The 19786-nt window shown below is 43.7% G+C and overlaps 1 protein-coding gene across 11 annotated transcripts in view; it reads right to left on the bottom strand.

Annotated features, from left to right (window-relative positions):
• The window catches only part of SIN3A (SIN3 transcription regulator family member A), an 83230-nt gene that overhangs the window by 24218 nt on the left and 39226 nt on the right, over positions 1–19786 (bottom strand). For all 11 annotated transcript variants that reach the window (XM_055277698.2, XM_055277699.2, XM_055277704.2 and 8 more), the window contains 9 exons: positions 18744–19026; positions 17468–17719; positions 16116–16268; positions 15818–15973; positions 12716–12805; positions 7516–7634; positions 6398–6608; positions 5397–5513; positions 1282–1520 (listed from right to left, as the gene is read on the bottom strand). In XM_055277698.2, coding sequence (XP_055133673.1) covers positions 1282–1520; positions 5397–5513; positions 6398–6608; positions 7516–7634; positions 12716–12805; positions 15818–15973; positions 16116–16268; positions 17468–17719; positions 18744–19026 — 1620 coding nt within the window. The remainder of the gene's footprint in view (positions 1–1281; positions 1521–5396; positions 5514–6397; positions 6609–7515; positions 7635–12715; positions 12806–15817; positions 15974–16115; positions 16269–17467; positions 17720–18743; positions 19027–19786) is intronic.

Raw genomic sequence — 19786 nt, 5'->3', positions numbered from 1 at the left:
GCCAGGTTTACTTTATTTCAAGAAAAGTGCAAAGTTATATTAGGTCTCTCAAAATTATTGGCAACTTGGGATGCTATCAAACCAATCTTAAACTCTGTTTCAGGAGGGAATTACTCATCCAAGACTTACTTTGGGGAAATGATTTATCTCAAAGTCAAATAATTTACCTAGAATGGTTACTTAAAAACAGCATTCCAGGGAATACCTTTCAGATATAAGTATTCCTTGAAAAAAGAGTTCTTGTTTCTTTGCTATAGGACTTCGCAAAACGTTCACAATGCTAATAGAAACATAGAAGTCCAAGACGAGAACTTGCACAGTTATGTTCCTCTGGATACAGTCAGGAAAGTTCTGATCAGAACTGATTCTAATAACCCAGAAGAGAACAGACTAAGACAAAAAAAAAAAAAGCACTAAAACTGAAGAATAACCTGTATCTCAAAAGCCAGAAGTTAAATGCTACAGGCAAGAAGAAGAAACCATCAATCTGTGCCAGCTCTTGAGGGGAAGATGAGGGAGGACAAATAAAATCTGGGCATTTGTGAACTGTGCAGCAAATAAGAATTAATTTTTATCAGATGATACTGAGAGAGAACCAAGCTCCTAACAAAGGATTCACAGTGTGGTCAATAATGACATGGGGCTGGGCGTGGTGTGGCTTGTGCCTGTAATGCCAGCACTTTGGGGAGGCCAAGGCAGGAGGATTGCTTGAGTCCAGGAGTTAGAGGCCAGCCTGGGAAACATAGCAAGACCTCATCTCTATTAAAAAAAATAAAATAAAAATTAGCTGGGTGTGGTGGCGCATTCCTGTAGTCCCAGCTATCCGGGAGGCTGAGGTGGGAGGATCACCTGAGCCTGGGAAGTTGAGGCTGCAGTGAGCTGTATTCACACTACTGCACTCCAGCCTGGGTGAAAGAGTGAGATCTTGTCTCAAAACAAAACAAAACAAAAACAAACAAACCACAAAGATGTTAACAACAGTCCTGAGTGTGGTAGGAACATGGGTGGTAATTATCTTCTTTTCTTTTCTGTATTTAAAAATACTCCCCCAAACATACACACAGAAGCTTCCACCATGAACTTACAAGATTTGTTCTCTAATGTTGGTTACACAGGACCCCCAAAAGAAGTTCCATTCTGCACCTGAATTCCAACAACCAGGGTTGGGGAGAAAGAGAGGTCTCATGGGACAACCAGGTTGAAAATGAGAGCCTTATTTAATGGGACACTGAACCGGTAGTGAAGTACACTAAAGCACTAAGGGCACATTTGCTCAGGTACCTTTTAAGGACAATTGGAACAGCAATGGAGGGATTCTTTCTCAGACCATCAATGATGTCAGCTGCTTTATCAGCATATATCCTCTGGAGTGCTTTTCTATGGATGACTTCTGATGTGCCCCCAAGGGTGTTGTCCAAGCGAAATTTGGCTTGTTCCTCAGCAGACAAGCGGGAAAGCTTCTTCTGTATTGCTTCCAGAACCCGGATTGTTGCCAGATTGGTCTCTAAAACTACATCAAGCTGAAGAGGAAGACAAAGAAGGGTATGCTCAGGACTCAAATCAGAATAGAACAGAGTAGTGGTTAGAAGAATAAGGTAGGGAGTCAAACTCCTTGGATTTGAATCCTGGTTCTGCCCTACTAGCTACATAAGACTGTTTCTTTATCAGCAAAATAGGGATCACAGCACCTATTACTCTCACAAGCCTGTTTCTGGATTAAATGATACAATCCACATAAAGTATTTAGCACAATACCTGGCACATAAGAACCACAGGATGAAGCTGGATAAATGGTAGTTACTACCACCACCGCCGCCGCCGCCGCCGCCACCACCACCGTGTGCTTTGCTTAGGACTACTGATTTTAGACCAGAGGAACCTAACAGGAGATGACTTTACTGAAATGTTTCCCTGAACTTTCCGGAATTGCTAAGATCCATTATGAACAAACGATAACAATCAAAACAATCCCAAAAGACCACTCCGTCTTGAGTTTTTTGGCTTAACTTGAAATATTTAAATATATTCAAATACTTAAATATTCAATAGGCTTGTTCCACATCCAGTAATAATAAGAGCGGTGACTATCATACCTTAAGGAGTTCACTGTTGTATCTGCGGGTAACCATTTAAATTCTTATTGGACTCCTGGCAACCTCTGAGTCTACTTTTTCCCTAGCTTAAAATAAGGTTCTCTAAATGAGAAACAGAAAATGAAGTACATGAGCAGTCTCAACGGTCTACAACCAAATGTTTGCAGAAGTATTCCCTGAGTTTTCTTGTTTTGGGAATGTGGTAGTCATTTGGTCAGTATTTCTGGCGCCTCTTGCTCTCCAATTACGAACAAAAAATGGACTAAACTTCCTGGCTCCCTTATGATTGGATAGGGCCATGTTAACTAGTTTTGACCAATGAGTTGTTATGAGTTGAGTAGAAGTAATGTTTATTACTTCTAGGCTGCAGCATTTAAAGGTGTGAGATCATTCCGAGCTCTCTTTTCCTCCTAGTGACTAGCAACATTCATAATGGTGGCAATCCCTCGGCCTGAATCCTCAAGTAATTCTGATAACGCCAAATCTCCTGCTAAACATCAATGTACATGTAGAATGATCAGAAATTAAACCCACTGGTGGCCGGGCACGGTGGCTCATGCCTGTAATCCCAGCACTTTGGGAGGCCGAGGCGAGAGCGGATCACGAGGTCAGGAGATCGAGACCATCCTGGCTAACACGGTGAAACTTTGTTTCTACTAAAAATACAAATAATTAGCCAGGCGCTGTGGCAGGCGCCTGTAGTCCCAGCTACTCGGGAGGCCGAGGCCGGAGAATGGCGTGAACCCGGGTGGCGTAGCTTGCAGTGAGCCAAGATAGCACCACTGTAGTCCGGCCAGGGCGAAAGAGTGAGACTCCGTCTCAAAAAAAAAAAAAAAGAAAAAAAGAAATTAAACCCATTAGTTTTACAAGTCACTCAGATGTGGGAGTTGTCTGTACTGAGGCATTACTAACCTATCTTGATTGGTAAAGCACGTTCCTTCAAACTAGCTCATCCCACCAAATCTTAAACACATGCACACCACACTTCTTTCATGTTTGCCCTTGTAGTCACAAACGGGAAATGAAGTTGCCTCTCATTTGGAGGCATACCAGTTGAGAGAGGATAGGAACACTCTGTCAAAAACAGATGCCAAGCTCTGCTAACTCATCAGCTAACCTTACTAAACCTAAGTAACAAAGAAATGCCTTCTTTAGCTTGATAACACTCCCTATGGAAGTTAACATCTGTCTTGATTTAGTTTTCTGCAAATAGGTGCAACTCCTTATAAATGCTGGGGCAAAGATGGCCAACCACCTGCCAGTGGCCAGGCAGCATGTAGCTCTCAATTAAAACCACACCAGAAACAGCTGAATCAAGTGTGAGGCGGGAAAACTGGCAAAGAGCTAAAAGAGTACTAAAAAAAAACAAAAACAAAAAAACCCAGCAAGATACCTATCCACACAAATAAGCACAGCTAGTCAATTTAATGTAATAGATACACTAAATAAGATACATGTCATTTTACCTCTTTAGACAACCCAGACTTCCCTTTTTAAAAAATGATAATGTTAACCAGACATATAAACACACTGGGGATTTTGAGCCCACTTTCAGTAGCCCCTCTCCTGAGAGGTGATATGGGGCCTTCTACCACCTCATTTATTCACTCCACTCTTCCCTTCCTAATTACTTCAAAATAAAGTTCCTGGGACAGGCGCAGTGGCTCACACTTGTAATCTCAGCACTTTGGGAGACCAAGGCGGGTGGGTCACTTGAGGTCAGGAGTTCAAGACCAGCCTGGCCAACATGGTGAAACCCATCTCCACTAAAAATACAAAAAAAATTAGCCGGGTGTAGTGGCATACACTGTAGTCCCAGATACTTGGGAGGCTGAGGCAGGATAATGGCTTAAACTCATGAGGCAGAGGTTGCAGTGAGCCGAGACCACACCACTGCACTCCAGGCTGGTTGACAGAGCAATACTCTGTCTTTAAAAAAAAAAACGGGGGGGAGGGGTCCCTAATTTAACCTTCTTTCAAAAGGAGCCACTATCAGGCCAGGTATGGTGGCTCATGTCTGTAATCCCAGCACTTTGGGAGGCCAGGGTGGGATGATCGCTTGGACTCAAGAGTTTGAGACCAGCCTGGGTAACCTCGGTAATGTAGTAAAACACTGTCTCTATAAAAAACAAAAAATTAGCCGCAGGGGGTGGGAAGCAAGGGGAGGGAGAGCATTAGGACAAATACCTAATGCATGTGGGGCTTAAAACCTAGATGACGAGTTGATAGGTGCAGCAAACCACCATGGCACATGTATATCTATGTAACAAACCTGCACGTTCTGCACATGTATCCCAGAATTTAAAGTTAAAAAAAAAAAAAATTTACCCTGGCATGGTAGCACGTGCCTGTAGTCCCAGCCACTTGGTGGCGGGTAGGGGTGGGGGTCTGAGGTGGGAGGATCACACTTGAGCCTGGAAGGTTGAGGCTGCAATGAACTGTGATCGTGCCACTGCACTGCAGCCTGGGCAACAGAATGAGACCCTGTCTCAAAAAAACAAAACAATCGGCCAGGCACGGTGGCTCACACCTGTAATCCTAGCACTTTGGGAGGCCGAGACGGGTGGATCACGAGGTCAGCAGATCAAGACCATCCTGGCTAACACAGTGAAACTCCGTCTCTAATAAAAATACAAAAAATTAGCTGGACCTGTTGGCGGGCACCTGTAGTCCCAGCTACGCGGGAGGCTGAGGCAGGAGAACGGCGTGAACCCAGGAGGCAGAGCTTGCAGTGAGCCGAGATCGCGCCACTGCACTCCAGCCTGACGGACAGAGTGAGACTCCGTCTCAAAAAAAAAAAAAAAAAAAAAAAAACCACACACAACAACAACAAAAAAACCACAAAGCAATCAATACCAGAAACATGAAAGAAAAATTCCAGTTCTCAGAGCTGGTTTGCTAACCATGGCAAGATACTTGCTAAGGCTAACAATACACATAGATCTTAAATAATTTAAAAACAGCTTCAAGAAAGTACTACAAATCTTAGGATACTGATTTTCTTCACCATGTAAAATACAATAATCTTAAAATGCCATGCAAAATCAAGTATTATTCAGTCATCAATGGACAATTTCAGTTAAAAGGGCTAAAGTGGCCTAGATAAGTCACATTTGCCATAAAGCATGTACTAATATATTTGACCAATGCATAAAGCATGGAAAGTACCACAACAAGCACTTACCACAGAAGAATGTGAGCCTTTGGCTCTTCCATCTTAATACCCCTCAGAGACAGGTATTAAAATAGTCTCACTGAGCATCTCCCATTTCCCCCAACTTCAAATGCCAAACAAGCTTGTACCTCAAAGCGTTCATCTTCACAACGATAAATATGTTCTTCATATTGAGTCTTCTTGGAACTCACAAAGGTAGAGTCCTCAGACCACGAAGGGAAGGAAACCCAGGTATCATTTAAAACCTTTGGGTAGAAGAAGAGAGACTGAAACAAAAGCCTAAAAAAGCTTTCCGGTGATTAAGCATTCTGAATGAAAAGACAAAACTCTAGCAGAGAAATAGGCAACTAACATTACTTCACAAATTTTACCTTTAGCAAGTTTACAAAAAGGTATTAGTAAGAAAAGGGTTCTGAATATAAGCAGAAATATAATTCCAGTGCTTTGGGGGGACGAAGCAGGAAGACCACCTGAGCCCAGGAGGAGTGACCCCATCTTTACAAAACTAAAAACTTTTATTTTTATATTTTTAGCTGGGTGTGAAGTCATGTGTAAGTCCCAGGTACTTGGGAGGATCATTTGAGCCCAGGAGGTTGAGGCGCTATGAGCCGTGATGACATCACTGCACTCCAGCCTGGTTGACAAAACGAAACCCTATCTCAGAAACAAACAAAAAAGTAGGCCGGGCGGGGTGGCTCACGCCTGTAATCCCAGCACTTTGGGAGGCCAAGGAGGGTGGATCACAAGGTCAGGAGATCAAGACCATCCTGGCTAACATGATGAAACGCCGTCTCTACTAAAAAATACAAAAAATTAGCCGGGCGTGGTGGCACGCGCCTGTAATCCCAGCTACTTGGGAGGCTGAGGGAGGAGAATGGCGTGAACCCAGGAGGCAGAGCTTGCAGTGAGCCGAGATCGCACCACTGCACTCCAGCCTGGGCAACAGAGCGAGACTCCGTCTCAAAAACCAAACAAAACAAACAAAAAAGTAGAAAACATTTTCTTTTTAAAAAGGATTAAAAGGGTTCTTAATTTCATCATTCATATAAATTCTCAATCCGTGGTACCACCACTCCCTTCTGGAAAAAGCTGAGGACCCAGGGCTGATCTTTGCTAGGGAAGGCCTTACCTCTTTACAGAGAGGAGTCCGTCCTGTACACTTGGGCTGCTGGTAACTCTTTGGTAAGGCTCGATAGCTGGAGCCCAATCGTTTACAAGAAGCATAATCTATCTCCATAGCAATGCCCTCTGTGGCTCGTTCCTTTGGATAAGTTTCCAGATGTACAGACTCCTTATAGCCCAGGAAGTTTTTAAACCAATTAAACAACTCAGGGAATTTCCTGAAGAATCAAACCAAAAAGTGACAAGCAATTAGGGGCAGGATGCAGTTATCCTGAAGTATGACTACTACCATCTGGCTTTGGATCAGAAATCTGCTACCAGTGACAAATTATTTCCTGCCTAAGAAGAACTGCTTCTGAGCATTTGGTTTCCCCTTTTTCTAATAAAATACTCTCAGATCAGTTAAAGTGGTGATCAAAGAGTTGTACCGAAACCAGGCAAAATAACAAGCCATTCTTCTGATCAAGAATATTGCTTTAATGTTCACATAATTCTTAGGTTGTCAAATATAGTAAAGATTCCAGGCTTGGTGTAGTGGCTCACGCCCGTAACCCCAGCACTTTGGGAGGCTGAGGCAGGTGGATCACCTGAGGTCAGGAGTTCTAGACCAGCCTGGCCAACATGGTAAAACCCCGTCTCTACTAAAAAACATACAAAAATTAGCCAGGTGTGTGGTGACAGGCGCCTGTAATCCCAGCTACTTGGGGGGCCGAGGCAGGAGAATCACCTGAACCCAGGAGGCGGAGGTTGCAGTGAGCCGAGATCACGCCATCACACTCCAGCCTGGGGAACAAGAGTGAGACTTCATCTCAAAAAAAAAATAATAATAATTAAAAAAAAAATTCCAGAACTCTGGGAGAGATTTTTCTTGATAAACATCCAGCACTGGTCAGAAGATCAGGAGACCACTAGTCTTGGCCATTAGTCAATAAATACTTAATGCCCTCTCTATTTTCTCATCTCTAGAGTTGGACTAGAAGACTTCTCAGGACTCTTTTGGCACTAACATTTGAGTCAACTGACCTATCTCAAGTAAATTAACTTTGCCTATCATATACTCTCACAAATCAAATATTACCTGGCCTCCATAGCATGCATCAGGGCTAAGACCCTCACTTCACTTACCCCAGGAAAGGAGAGACTAGTTGCACAAGCTCAGCACGAGAGATCACCTCCTGGTTAAAAATAACAAGACAACGTAGGAAATTTTCGTAGGCTTCTGCACTCCGAAGAGCCTTTCGGACCTTATGGAGACAACGGGAAGAAAAACAGTTTTTGTTTTTCTTAAAGTGGGGAACTGAAAAGGGCCTCGCTCTGTCACCCAGGATGGAGCGCAGTTGTGTAATCTCAGCTCACTGCAGCCTCCCATCCTCAGCCTCCCAAGTAGCTGGGGCTACAGGTATGAGCCACCATGCCTGGCTAATTTCTAAATTTTTTGCAGAGACGAGGTCATATATTGCCCTGGCTGTCCTGCCATTAGTTTTTAAAAATTGGGGAAATTTGTGGCTGGGCATGGTGGCTCATACCTATAATCCCAGCGCTTTGGGAGGCCAAGGTGGGTGGATCATTGGAGGCCAGGACTTCGAGACCAGACTGGCCAACATGCTGAAACCCCGTCTCTACTAAAAATACAAAAATTAGCCAGGCATGGTGGCAAATGCCTGTAATTCCAGCTACTTGGGTGGCTGAGTGAAACATAAGAATCACTTGAACCCGGGAGGTAGAGGTTGCAGTGAGCTGGGATAATGCCACTGTACTCCAGCCTGGGTGACACAGCAAGACTCTGTCTCATAAGTAAAAAAATAAAACAAAAATGGGGAAATTTAAACTGATATTTGATGACACTAAGGAATCAATGTCAGTCTTTTTAGATGTGATAATGATTATGCTTGCAATAAGGAGTTTTTTTTTGTTTTTGTTTTGTTTTTTAAACACAGTCCAGCGCTGTTGCCCAGGTTGAAGTGCAGTGGTGCGATCTCAGCTCACTGCAACCTCTGCCTCCTGGGTTCAAGCAATTCTCCTGCCTCACCGTCCCAAGTAGCTGGGATTACAGGCATGTGCTACTACGCCCAGCTAATTTTTGTATTTTTAGTAGAGACGAGGTTTCACCATATTGGCCAGGCTAGTCTCAAACTCCTGACCACAAGTGATCCACCCGCCTTGGCCTCCCAAAGTGCTGGGATTACAGGCGTGAGCCACTGTACCCGGCCACAAAAAGGAGTCATTTTTAAAAGAAACTTACTAAAATACGTATGGATGAAATAATGTACCTGCGATTTGTCTCCAAATAAACTGGGATGGGTGGGAATATATATGAAACAAGTACACCGGCTAGGATTGGGAACTGCTAAAGCTGGATGGTAGGTACGTGAGGAATCATTTTACTGTTCTCTTTATGTATGTTCAAAATTTTCCAGCTGGGCGTGGTGGCTCACGCCTGTAATCCCAGCACTTTGGGAGGCCGAGGTGGGTGGATCACCTGAGGTCGGGAGTTTGAGACCAGCCTGGCCAACATAATGAAACCCCATTCTACTAAAAAAACATACAAAAAATTAGCTAGGCATGGTGGCGGGAGCCTGTAGTCCTAGCGACTCAGGAGGCTGAGGCAGGAGAATCGCTTGAACCCAGGACGCAGAGGTTGCAGTGAGCCAAGATCACTCCACTGTACTCCAGCCTGGGCAATAAGAGCGAAACTCTGTCTCAAAAAAAAAAAAATTACCATAATAACAATTTAAAAACTGAGATCTCGGAGTATACCTTCTCATATGCTTGATTCTCCAGACCATATCAGAGTTACTCAGGCTTTTCTTGCCTTTTTTTTTTTTTTTTTTTTTTTGAGAAGGAGTTTCACTATTGTTGCCCAGGCTGGAGTGCAATGGCGCGATCTCAGCTCACTGCAACCTCTGCCTCCTGGGTTCAAGCGATTCTCCTGCCTCAGCCTCCCGAGTAGCTGGGATTACAGGCACCTGCCACAATGCCCAGCTAATTTTTTTTTTGTATTTTTAGCAGAGACGGGGTTTCACCATGTTGGCCAGGCTGGTCTTGAACTCCTGACTTCAGGTGATCCACCCACCTCGGCCTCTCAAAGTGCTGGGATTACAGGCATGAGCCACTGCGCCCGGCCTGTTGCCTCTCTTAACATGTTTACAGCAAGAATCTTTGCCAAGACTGTTTTAAACTCTGGTAATCTGGAATAATGCTCTCTTAAGATACTTCTGTCCTCTGATCTGGTCTTTTTTCTTCCTCTATTTACAATATTGAGTATCTTAATACCAAAAACTCAAAAATGATCAATGGCATAGACAAAGTAAAACTAGTCTAGCTAGATTACCAATCTGGAATTTCAGTTCCAAGGTAAGTATTTAGTACTGTGATCCTTTGGTGAAGACCACAGACTGCCACCAAACCAAGTGGCTTATCAGCAACCCCCGCTCCAGACTTCCATATGCTTAACTATTCATCAGTAGACACTATATACAATCTAGACTTTTAAAGCTAAAGATAAAAGAACACTGTACCTTTTATACTGTATACCCTATTTACCTTTATTTACTAGCTTTTAAACATACACAAAAGTAGACAGAAGTATAACGAACCTATGTACTCACCCCAACCTCAATCATCTATAGTAAATTTTGTTTCATCTATACTCATTTCTCCTACCACTGCATTTTAAAGCAAATTCCAGACATTTCATCTAGATATAGTATATATGTTTAAGAAAAAGTACTAAGAAAATGCCATTACACGACTGGGTGCAGTGGCTTGCGCCTGTAATCCCAACACTTTGGGAGGCCAAGGCAGGCGGATCACTTGAGGTCAGGAGTTCGAGACAGCCTGGCCAACATAGTGAAACCCTGTCTCTACTAAACATACAAAAATCAGCTGGGTGTGGTGGTGGGCACCTGTAATCCCAGCTACTTGGGAGGCTGAGGCAGGAGGATTGCGTGAACCCGGGAGGTGGAGGCTGCAGTGAGCCAAGATCGCGCCATTGTACTCCAGCCTCAGCAATGGAGTGAGACTGTCTCAGAAAAAAATAAAAAACAAAAAAACAAAAAAAAAAAAACAAAAAAAAACCCATTACTCTTAGAAATTAACTTATTTTCAGAAGACTCCTTAAGGCAAGGCATGGTCGCTCACACCTGTAATCTCAACACTTTGGAAGGCGGATGCTGAGGCTGAAGGAGGAGGATTGCCTGAGCCCAGCAGTCTGAGACCAGCCAGGGCAAAACATTGAGACCCTCTCTCTCCAAAAAATTTTTAAACATTGGCTGAGTGTGGTGGTGTGTACCTTTAAGTCCCAGGTACTCAGGAGGGTGAGAAGGATCACTTGAGCCCATGTCTTAAATAAAAAAGGCCAGGTGTGGTGGCTCACACCTGTAATCCCGGCACTTTGGGAGGCGAAGGAGGGCAGATCACCAGAGGTCAGGAGTTCAAGACCAGCCTGGCCAACATAGTGAAACCTCATCTCTACTAAAAATATAAACATTAGCCAGGTGTTGTGGCGAGGCCTGTAATCCTAGCTACTCGGGAGGCTGAGGCAGAAGAATCGCTTGAACCCAGGAGGTGGAGACTGCAATGAGCCAAGATCACACCACTTCACTCCAGCCTGGACAACAAGAGTGAGACTCTGTCTAAAAAAAACCCAAAAATGTAAAAAAGATTCCTTAATAGCATCTAATATTGAGTCTGTGCTAAGTTCAATTGTCTAATTAATGTCTTAAAAATTGGCTATTGGCCAGGTGTGGTGGCTCACACCTGTAATCCCAGCATTTTCGGAGGCTGAGGTGGATCACTTGAAGCCAGGAGACCAGCCTGGCCAACATGGTGAAACCCTGTCTCTACTAAAAATAAAAAAATTAGCTGGGCACGGTGGCAGGCGCCTGTAGTCCCAGCTGTTTGGGAGGCTGAGGCTGGAGAATCACTTGACCCAGGCAGGCGGAGGTTGCAGTGAGCCAAGATTGCGCCACTGCACTCCAAGCTGGGCAACAGAGTGAGGCTCTGTCTCAAAAATAAAAATAAAAATAAATTGGCTTTTAAATTCAGAATCCAAAGTCTGCATGTCACATTTGGCTTATATATTTCTTAATTCTTACTTAATTTACAATTGCTCCCCTTCCCTACCCTTTTCTTTTTTTTTTTTTTTTTTTTTTTTTTTGAGACGGAGTCTTTCTCTGTCCCCCAGGCTGGAGTGCAGTGGCACGATCTCGGCTCACCACAACCTCCACCTCCTGGGTTCACGCCATTCTCCTGCCTCAGCCTCCCGAGTAGCTGGGACCACAGGCGCCCGCCAACACACCCGGCTAATTTTTTGTATTTTTTTAGTAGAGACGGGGTTTCACTGTGTTAGCCAGGATGGTCTCGATCTCCTGACCTCGTGATCCACCCGCCTCGGCCTCCCAAAGTGCTGGGATTACAGGCTTGAGCCACCGCGCCCGGCCCCTACCCTTTTCTTGACATTTATTGGTTGTGATCTAGACTTCTACACTTGTCTAAAAGCACCAACCGCCCAAGCAGACTTTGGTAATGGTTCACATCAGAGCTAAGGACTCAACACTCTTGCAGGACTCTCCTGCAAAAAGCTCACATAGGCACAGTAGACAGAAAGAGATCAGGAGATACCAATCATGGAGATGTTAAATCATCTGCCCTTCTGCAAAACCTAAGAGGTACAAAATAGAGTCAATCACCAGAGATCAATCCAGGTTGATTCCCACCAGTGAGAAGCCCAACAGGTGCCAGCTACCCTGATGAAAGTTTCCTGCTAATCATCAAGTTGACTCTGAGGAGCAAATCACACTTAAGTTTATGTGGCCAAACTAAGGCACCACACAACATCATTTATGCCAAAAATCTCAACTCTGGTTGCTCATTAGAATCAGCTGGGTAGCTTTGAAAACATGCAAGTAAATTAGAACTCCCCTGAATGCTATGTATGTGTGTACTACAAATAACTATCACACCAATAAGATTACAAGTCATCTTAAATCCTCAAAAATTGGTACAGGCACTGGTACTGCCTGCCACACAGACCTGGATATCTACAATGGGAGCTCCAAACATCTTTCAAGAGAAACATAATACATCTTCTAAAAATCTGTCTTCTGCCCCAAACTGCTTCATAAAACCAAAGCAAACAATGCTACCATTTTTCTAGCTATGCTAATAGTACTAGCAGACTCAAAAGACTCACAACTGGGAAACTACGTTAAAAAACAAAGTCCTAATTAGCCTGACACCTTTAAAACAAAACCTTCTGGGGGGATAAGATGATTTTCTTTTGGCATTAACAGGCACTATCAAATCTAACTCATCCATTACTCACCTTATCAAAAAATAACGATTCTGTTCCACCACCATGTTTGCTGGCATCTGCCATAGAAGAATCCTTCAGATTGAGCAGTTTGGGTTTCTTCTGCAAAAGAAAGATACAAACATGTGAGATTCAAAGAGTGGTTTTCTCTGAATTTTATTTTTGTCTGTATTCAATGGTTTCATCACTGAAACCACTGCTGATTAATAATTTGAAACAAATGAGAGAACTCTAACCCACTCACTCCATACCCTTTAAGATTTCTACTCATATTTTCTATTTCAGTATGCCTATTAAGTTTCTTTCTACAACAGAGGTTCAAAGATCATTCTACCCCCAAAATGTTTTCTACAGAAATGATCATGACATTACTGTGACAAACTTTTAGAATATCCTTACTTTTTCTAGGGGCCCAAAGTAACTTCATTTAGCATCTAATGCCACTGTTTTGTTCTCCTACCAGTTGAGGGAGAAAAGGCTGTTTGTAAAAAGAGCTGGTGCACGTGGCCTGAAATTGACAGAAATCAATCTTCAACCCTGAATAATATTTCAATTAAAAATTTACTTAAAAAGCATAATTTGCTGGGCACGGTGGCTCACGCCTGTAATCCCAGCACTTCGGGAGGCCAAGGTGGGCAGATCATGAGGTCAAGAGATTGAGCCCATCCTGGCCAACATGGTGAAACCCTGTCTCTACTAAAAATACAAAAAAATTAGCTGGGCGTGGTGGTGTGCACCTGTGGTCCCAGCTACTCAGGAGGCTGAGACAGAAGAATCGCTTGAACCCAGGAGGTGGAGGTTGCAGTGAGCTGAGATCACGCCACTGCACTCCAGCCTGGGCAACAGAGTGAGACTCCATCTCAAAAAAAACAAAACAAAACAAAAAAAAGCACGCCAGCAATGTCCACTCGGACTAATTTAATATTGTTCTTCTAAAGGGAACCAACAGACCATGATATAATCCTGTCAGGCAAGAAGTTACTTTTAAAATCCACCACTTACTCTCTACGAAGAAACGCACAAACTTTGTGAGAAGTAGCACATTTACCTTGGCTATCTCAGAGTATACTTTCTTAAGAGCTGCAGCCTCTGCTTACACTGCCTATGGAGAAAGTAGGCGGAGAATTTTAAGCCCCCACTATATTCTTTCCACCTGTAGGTAATCAAGAGTGGGAGGACGTAAATCCAAGCATGGAGTGTATCTACTGAGCTGATTCTTGCTACCCATATAACTAATTCTCTTTACTGAAATGAAGAAATAGAAACCATTATTATGTTCAACTTGATTTCAAAAGAAGAAACCATGACAAACACTAATGAAAAGATTACTTCAAAAGTGTCAGTAACACCTAGTATGTCAGACCTTGTAGTCAGTCACTTACTATTCATCAGCCACCTCTTACTATTAGAAATTCCACAAACTTTTGTCATTATTTAATTCTGCAGACGTATCTATCTCTTCTATATTACATACTGCTTTGAAATTCACTGAAGAATTCAACATTCAATACATACAACTAGCCCTCTCCCTATCATAGCTGTGTTACATCAAAGAAGGGAGCAAGCTGAGCTTTCTGCAGGCAGACCATCGGTGTTAACTATAACAAAAAAAATCACGTAATGGATTACTAATAGGAGTTTAAGACTTCCCTCTGTTACAGCGCAAAGGTCCTGCCTTGGACATTAAGATGATACAGATAAGATCTGGTAACCCAACAAAGAACTTTGAGCAGGACAGGGCTCTAGACCAAGGAGATCTCAAAAAACACATGCACTCTACTCACAAGAGGACCTCAGAGACCACTTATTTCTGAAATAATTCTCAAGCTCAAGAATGTTCTTTCTTAACACAAGGCAGATTTAAAGCATCAAAGAAGGGGCCAGGTGCGGTGGCTCACGCCTGTAATTCCAGCACTTTGGGAGACCGAGGCGGGTGGATCACCTGAGGTCAGGAGTTCAAGACCAGCCTGGCCAACATGGAGAAACCCCATCTCTACTAAAAATGCAAAAATTAGCTGGGCATGGTGGCACACGCCTGTAGTCCCAGTTACTCAGGAGGCTGAGGCAGGATAATTGCTTGAACCCAGGAGGCAGAGGTTGTAGTGAGCTGAGATCACACCACTGCACTCCAGCCTGGGCGACAGAGCAAGACTCCATCTCAAAAAAAAAGAAGGGAAAAAAATTTTAAGTATTGGAAATTCTTAGTAGCAACCAAAACATTAAAGAAATGACAGCTCATTGCAAAGGAGATAATAAAGAACTCAAAAAAGTACAGTAATCCAAGCAATCAATGTTATTCTAACACTCCTTTGCAAAGCCAGATAAACTTCGTACTGAGTTTCTGTGACACAATACTAATTTGTTCCAAATATCTAGCACCCAACCGTTAACACACTTAAGAACACATGACTGGGCCGGGCGCGGTGGCTCACGCTTGTAATCCCAGCACTTTGGGAGGCCGAGGCGGGCGGATCACGAGGTTAGGAGATCGAGACTACGGTGAAACCCCGTCTCTACTAAAAATACAAAAAATTAGCCGGGCGTGGTGGCGGGCGCCTGTAGTCCCAGCTACTCGGAGAGGCTGAGGCAGGAGAATGGCGTGAACCCGGGAGGCGGAGCTTGCAGTGAGCCGAGATTGCGCCACTGCACTCCAGCCTGGGCGACAAAGCAAGACTCTGTCTCAAAAAAAAAAAAAAAAAAAAAAAAAAGAACACATGACTGCTGGGCGCGGTGGCTCACGCCTGTAATCCCAGCACTTTGGGAGGCCGAGGCGGGCAGATCACGAGGTCAGGAGATCGAGACCATCCTGGCTAACACGGTGAAACCCCATCTCTACTAAAAATAAAAAAAATACAACAAAAATCAGCCCAGTGTGGTGGCATGCGCCTGTAGTCCCAGCTACTCAGGAGGGCGAGACAGGAGAATCGCTTGAACACGGGAGGTGGAGGTTGCAGTGAGCCGAGATCACGCCACTGCACTCCAGCTTGGGCAACACAGCGAGACTCGGTCTCAAAAAAAAAAAAAAAACAAACAAAACACATGACCACCTCTAGAGTACCTCTCCATTAGAAATGCTTGTGAGTGTCAAAATGAGCAGCTGCTGCCCATTCTCACCTTAACTGGAGGGGTGGTTCCTGTAGGATGTCTGCGGATCTGGCAGCCATTCTGGCTGGGCCTCTGCGGCTTGTTGTTCAGTTGGGGCTTCTTGACAGTGCCTCCATGATCATTTCTCACAGAATCAACCTTCTCAGCAGTTGTTTTGCTTAAAAGCTGATTAAGACACATGAATGAGATTAATGCTTTTATCAAAGCAAACAAATATCATCTAGGAAAAGTCCCCTTCTGAGCAGTTTTCCAACTTATCTAAGATAATAATAGTAAATAGTTAATTCTTATAAAAAAAAAAACATACCACGGAGCTGTTGGCATCTGGTAGGAATTGTCCAAACTCTGACAACAAATCTTCCTGGTTTTTAAAGAGACGAGCAACCTGGGCATACACCTCCTGCTCCGTCAATGCTGGAGTGTAGTTTCCTCCAGCTTCCTTGGCATTTCTCTGCTCTTTCTGAGGAATTGCAAATGAAAAGAGATCATTTGGGCTACTGTTTCGAGTCACTCATCTTTGCACACTTTGTGGAATCACTGTTATCTATTTAGGCTGCATGTAAGAAGAAAGTCTATGTTCTTAGCACCCGTTCTGACCATAGACTTTCAAGTTGAGAAAAAAAAAAAGTGAAAGATGGTGGATGACAATTCCTTTCAAAACTATGGTAGTAAGTATTTTTGAGACGGAGTTTCACTCTTGTTGCTCACGCTGGAGTACACTCGTCTCGGCCTCCCAAAGTGCTGGGATTACAGGCGTGAGACACCACGCCCGGCCTAGGGCAATAAATATTAATGCCCAGGGGACCACTACCAACTGACAAAACCTTAGAAATTTCTCCTCCTTCTACTGTAGATTAACTAGACTATATAAATCACCATCTAACTGTCCCAGATAAAACAGAGCCTCATTTCATGGGACAGTGACTAACAATCCTGGCTGAGGCCAGGCGTGGTGGCTCATGCCTGCAATCCCAGCACTTTGGGAGGTCATGGCGGGCGGATCACCTGAGGTCAGGAATTTGAGACCAGCCTGGCCAACATGTTGAAACCCCGTCTCTACTAAAAATACAAGAAATCACTTGAACCCGGGAGGTAGAGGCTGCAGTGAGCCGACACTGCGCCACTGCACTCCAGCATAGGCAAAAAGAGCAAAACTCTGTCTCAAAAAAAAAAAAAAAAAAAAATCCTGACTGAATGTTGCAGGGCAATCAAGTCAGGCAAATAAAACTCACGCCTGCAATCCCAGCACTTTGGGAGGCTGACGTGGGTGGATCACAAGGTGAGGAGTTCGAGACCAGCCCAGCCAACATAGTGAAATCCCGTTTCTACTAACAATACAAAAAATTAGCTGGGCGTGGTGGCAGGCACCTGTAATCCCAGCTACTAGGAAGGCTAAGGCAGGAATATCCCTTGAACCCGAGAGGTGGAGGTTGCAGTGAGCCGAGATCACGCCACTATGCTCCAGCCTGGGTGACAGTGCAAGACTCTGTCTCAAAAAACAAACAAACAAACAAACTGGCTTAATAAACATATATGATAGTTTCTAACTGGTTAATTTCCAGTATGAATTAATGGACACAATAATGGTTACTTGTTATTGGACTAGATGCCCTAAGAGGGTGGCCTGGTTAAGACAGGCTGAATGGGCACTCTTCTTACCTGATATGTGTGCAAAATCTCCAGGAATGCTTTGTAGATGTCTGGTTGGCCCTGGAATCTGTTCTTGATCTTATTAACGTAGTTGATGGCATGATTAAACTCCACAGGTTGATTGTTCTGCAAGGATGGGGCCGTTCCCAACGAGATTGTCACTGGTGTGTGAGGCTGGACCGGTGGAGAACGTGGGGATGCATACGGTGGAAGTGGGGGAGTCTGCTGACTGGCCGGAGTATGTGCTTGTAGTTGGGAGGGCTAAAAAGAAAAGAAATCTTTATTCTTTTCAGATGCACAGATGAGTTGATCCAAGGAAAGTTCAAACTAAAGAGAAACAAGGTGTCAACATATATCCTTTATTTACTCACTCAGGCCAGGCCATTTTAGTCCAACACAAATCATACTGGGCAGCAGTGGGAGTTGTAGGCGGTTCAAACATGCTGATACAAATATTTCAGTCTCACATTTTCTAAATAAAACCTTAAAACTGGAGCCATCTCCAATTACAGGGAAGAATTTTTCATATGCAATGTTTTAGCTTAGTAGCTCAACAAGTACACACAGAAAAAATCTCATTCTACATAGCCTTTTGATGTCAACACAAAGACAACAATTGTTGCAGTAGCTCCACATAAAAAAGTCTTCTATGCCAACTCCGTCCTGTAGAACTGAGATGATGGAAATGTCCTTTATTTGCACTGTCTTATACATAGCCACTAGCCACATGTGGTTACTGAGCACTTGAAAGCTAGTACAAATGAAAAACTGAATTTAACTTAAATAGTCGTATGTGGCTAGTGGCTACTGTGTCAGACAGTGTGGTTCTAGACCAAGAACATCCCATCTTCATCATCATCACTATCACTGTTCATTAGATCTTCTATTTAGCTTGATATAATCTAGTAAGTGAAATAACTTTCATAAAATAACCATGTGGGCAGCAGCATAATTTGATCATGATAAGATGATGGTTTCTATCTGTGCTGTCAACTACTACTACACAAAGTCACCACCTGTTGGGATGTTCATGGTTTTATAAGCAGAAACTGTAAAAAGAAAGACCTTGAAAGTTGTTGCTGTGTTGATTTAAATAGATTATCTAAGTAAGTGGTGTGTAAATGTGAACCATGTCATAGTGAAGTTTTCATACTGTATTTTTCTATGACGAAATCTTTGTAACCTTGTTGCTCAGTAATCTAAGTCTTATATAAAGGGGAAACATCAAAGGAAGGTGCTCTCTAGGGATGCATTCATATTGATGCAATATTTTCCAAGTGCTCACCTTGCTGACTTTGGCAGGTGGGGGCTGAGGAGCTGGCTGGGCAGGAGCTGGGGCTGACTGGGCTGAAGGCTGGGAAGGATGTTGGGGTGGTGGTTGAGGCTGTGGCTGGATGCCATGGGTGGGAATCTGATGAACCTGGCCAGGAGTTGTCACATTCACCATGTCATTGGTTTGCACCTCAATTTTGTAGCCAGGGGGCAAGAAGGTGTTGAATCCCATTATCAGATCAGGGTGGCCTTTGAATAGCTGGGACACACGACTAATCACTCCTGGGGTGTCGATGCTGATAAAAAACAAAAAGAAAAGTGATAAACTGTAAGCTTGACAAACACCCTGTTAAGAAAAAACTTCATGTTTTTTTTTTCTTTTGAGACGGAGTCTCACTCTGTCGCCCAGGCTGGAGTGCAGTGGTGCAATCTTGGGATCTTGGCTCACTACAACCTCCACCTCCCGAGTTCAAGTGATTCTCCTGCCTCAGCCTCCCAAGTAGCTGGGATTACAGGTATGCACCACCACACCCGGCTAATTTTTGTATTTTTAGGAGAGGTGGGGTTTCACCATGTTGGCCAGGCTGGTCTCAAACTCCTGACCTCAGGTGATCCGCCCAGCTTGGCCTCCCAAACTGCTGGGATTACAGGCATGAGCCACCTCACTCAGCCAAAATTTCACTTTCTACTAGGTTTTCTCTAAACAGGAAACAGATAATCTACACATTTTGAAATTAACACACGAACTCTGTCTAAAGCCATTTAGTTTTAGACTCAAAGATACTTGGCCACAATTTTTTTTATTTTGAGACACAGTCTCATTCTGTCGCCCAGGCTGGAGTGCAGTAGCACAATCTCGGCACACTGCAGCCTCCGCCTCCTGGGTTCAAGCAATTCTCCTGCCTCAGCCTCCCAAGTAGCTGGGATTACAGGCACCCGCCACCATGCCCAGCTAATTTTTGTAATGGTCAAAATCTTTAACAGAATATATGTTCATTGTAATAATCCTACCAAGCAGATACTCAGACGATATATATAAAGCTACATATCCCAAAC

This window comes from Symphalangus syndactylus, chromosome 5 (genome assembly GCF_028878055.3).
Source record: "Symphalangus syndactylus isolate Jambi chromosome 5, NHGRI_mSymSyn1-v2.1_pri, whole genome shotgun sequence".
Taxonomy (NCBI): domain Eukaryota; kingdom Metazoa; phylum Chordata; class Mammalia; order Primates; family Hylobatidae; genus Symphalangus; species Symphalangus syndactylus.
The sequence above is the reverse complement of the archived record's forward strand: the minus strand, read 5'-3'. Positions and strand labels throughout refer to the sequence as shown.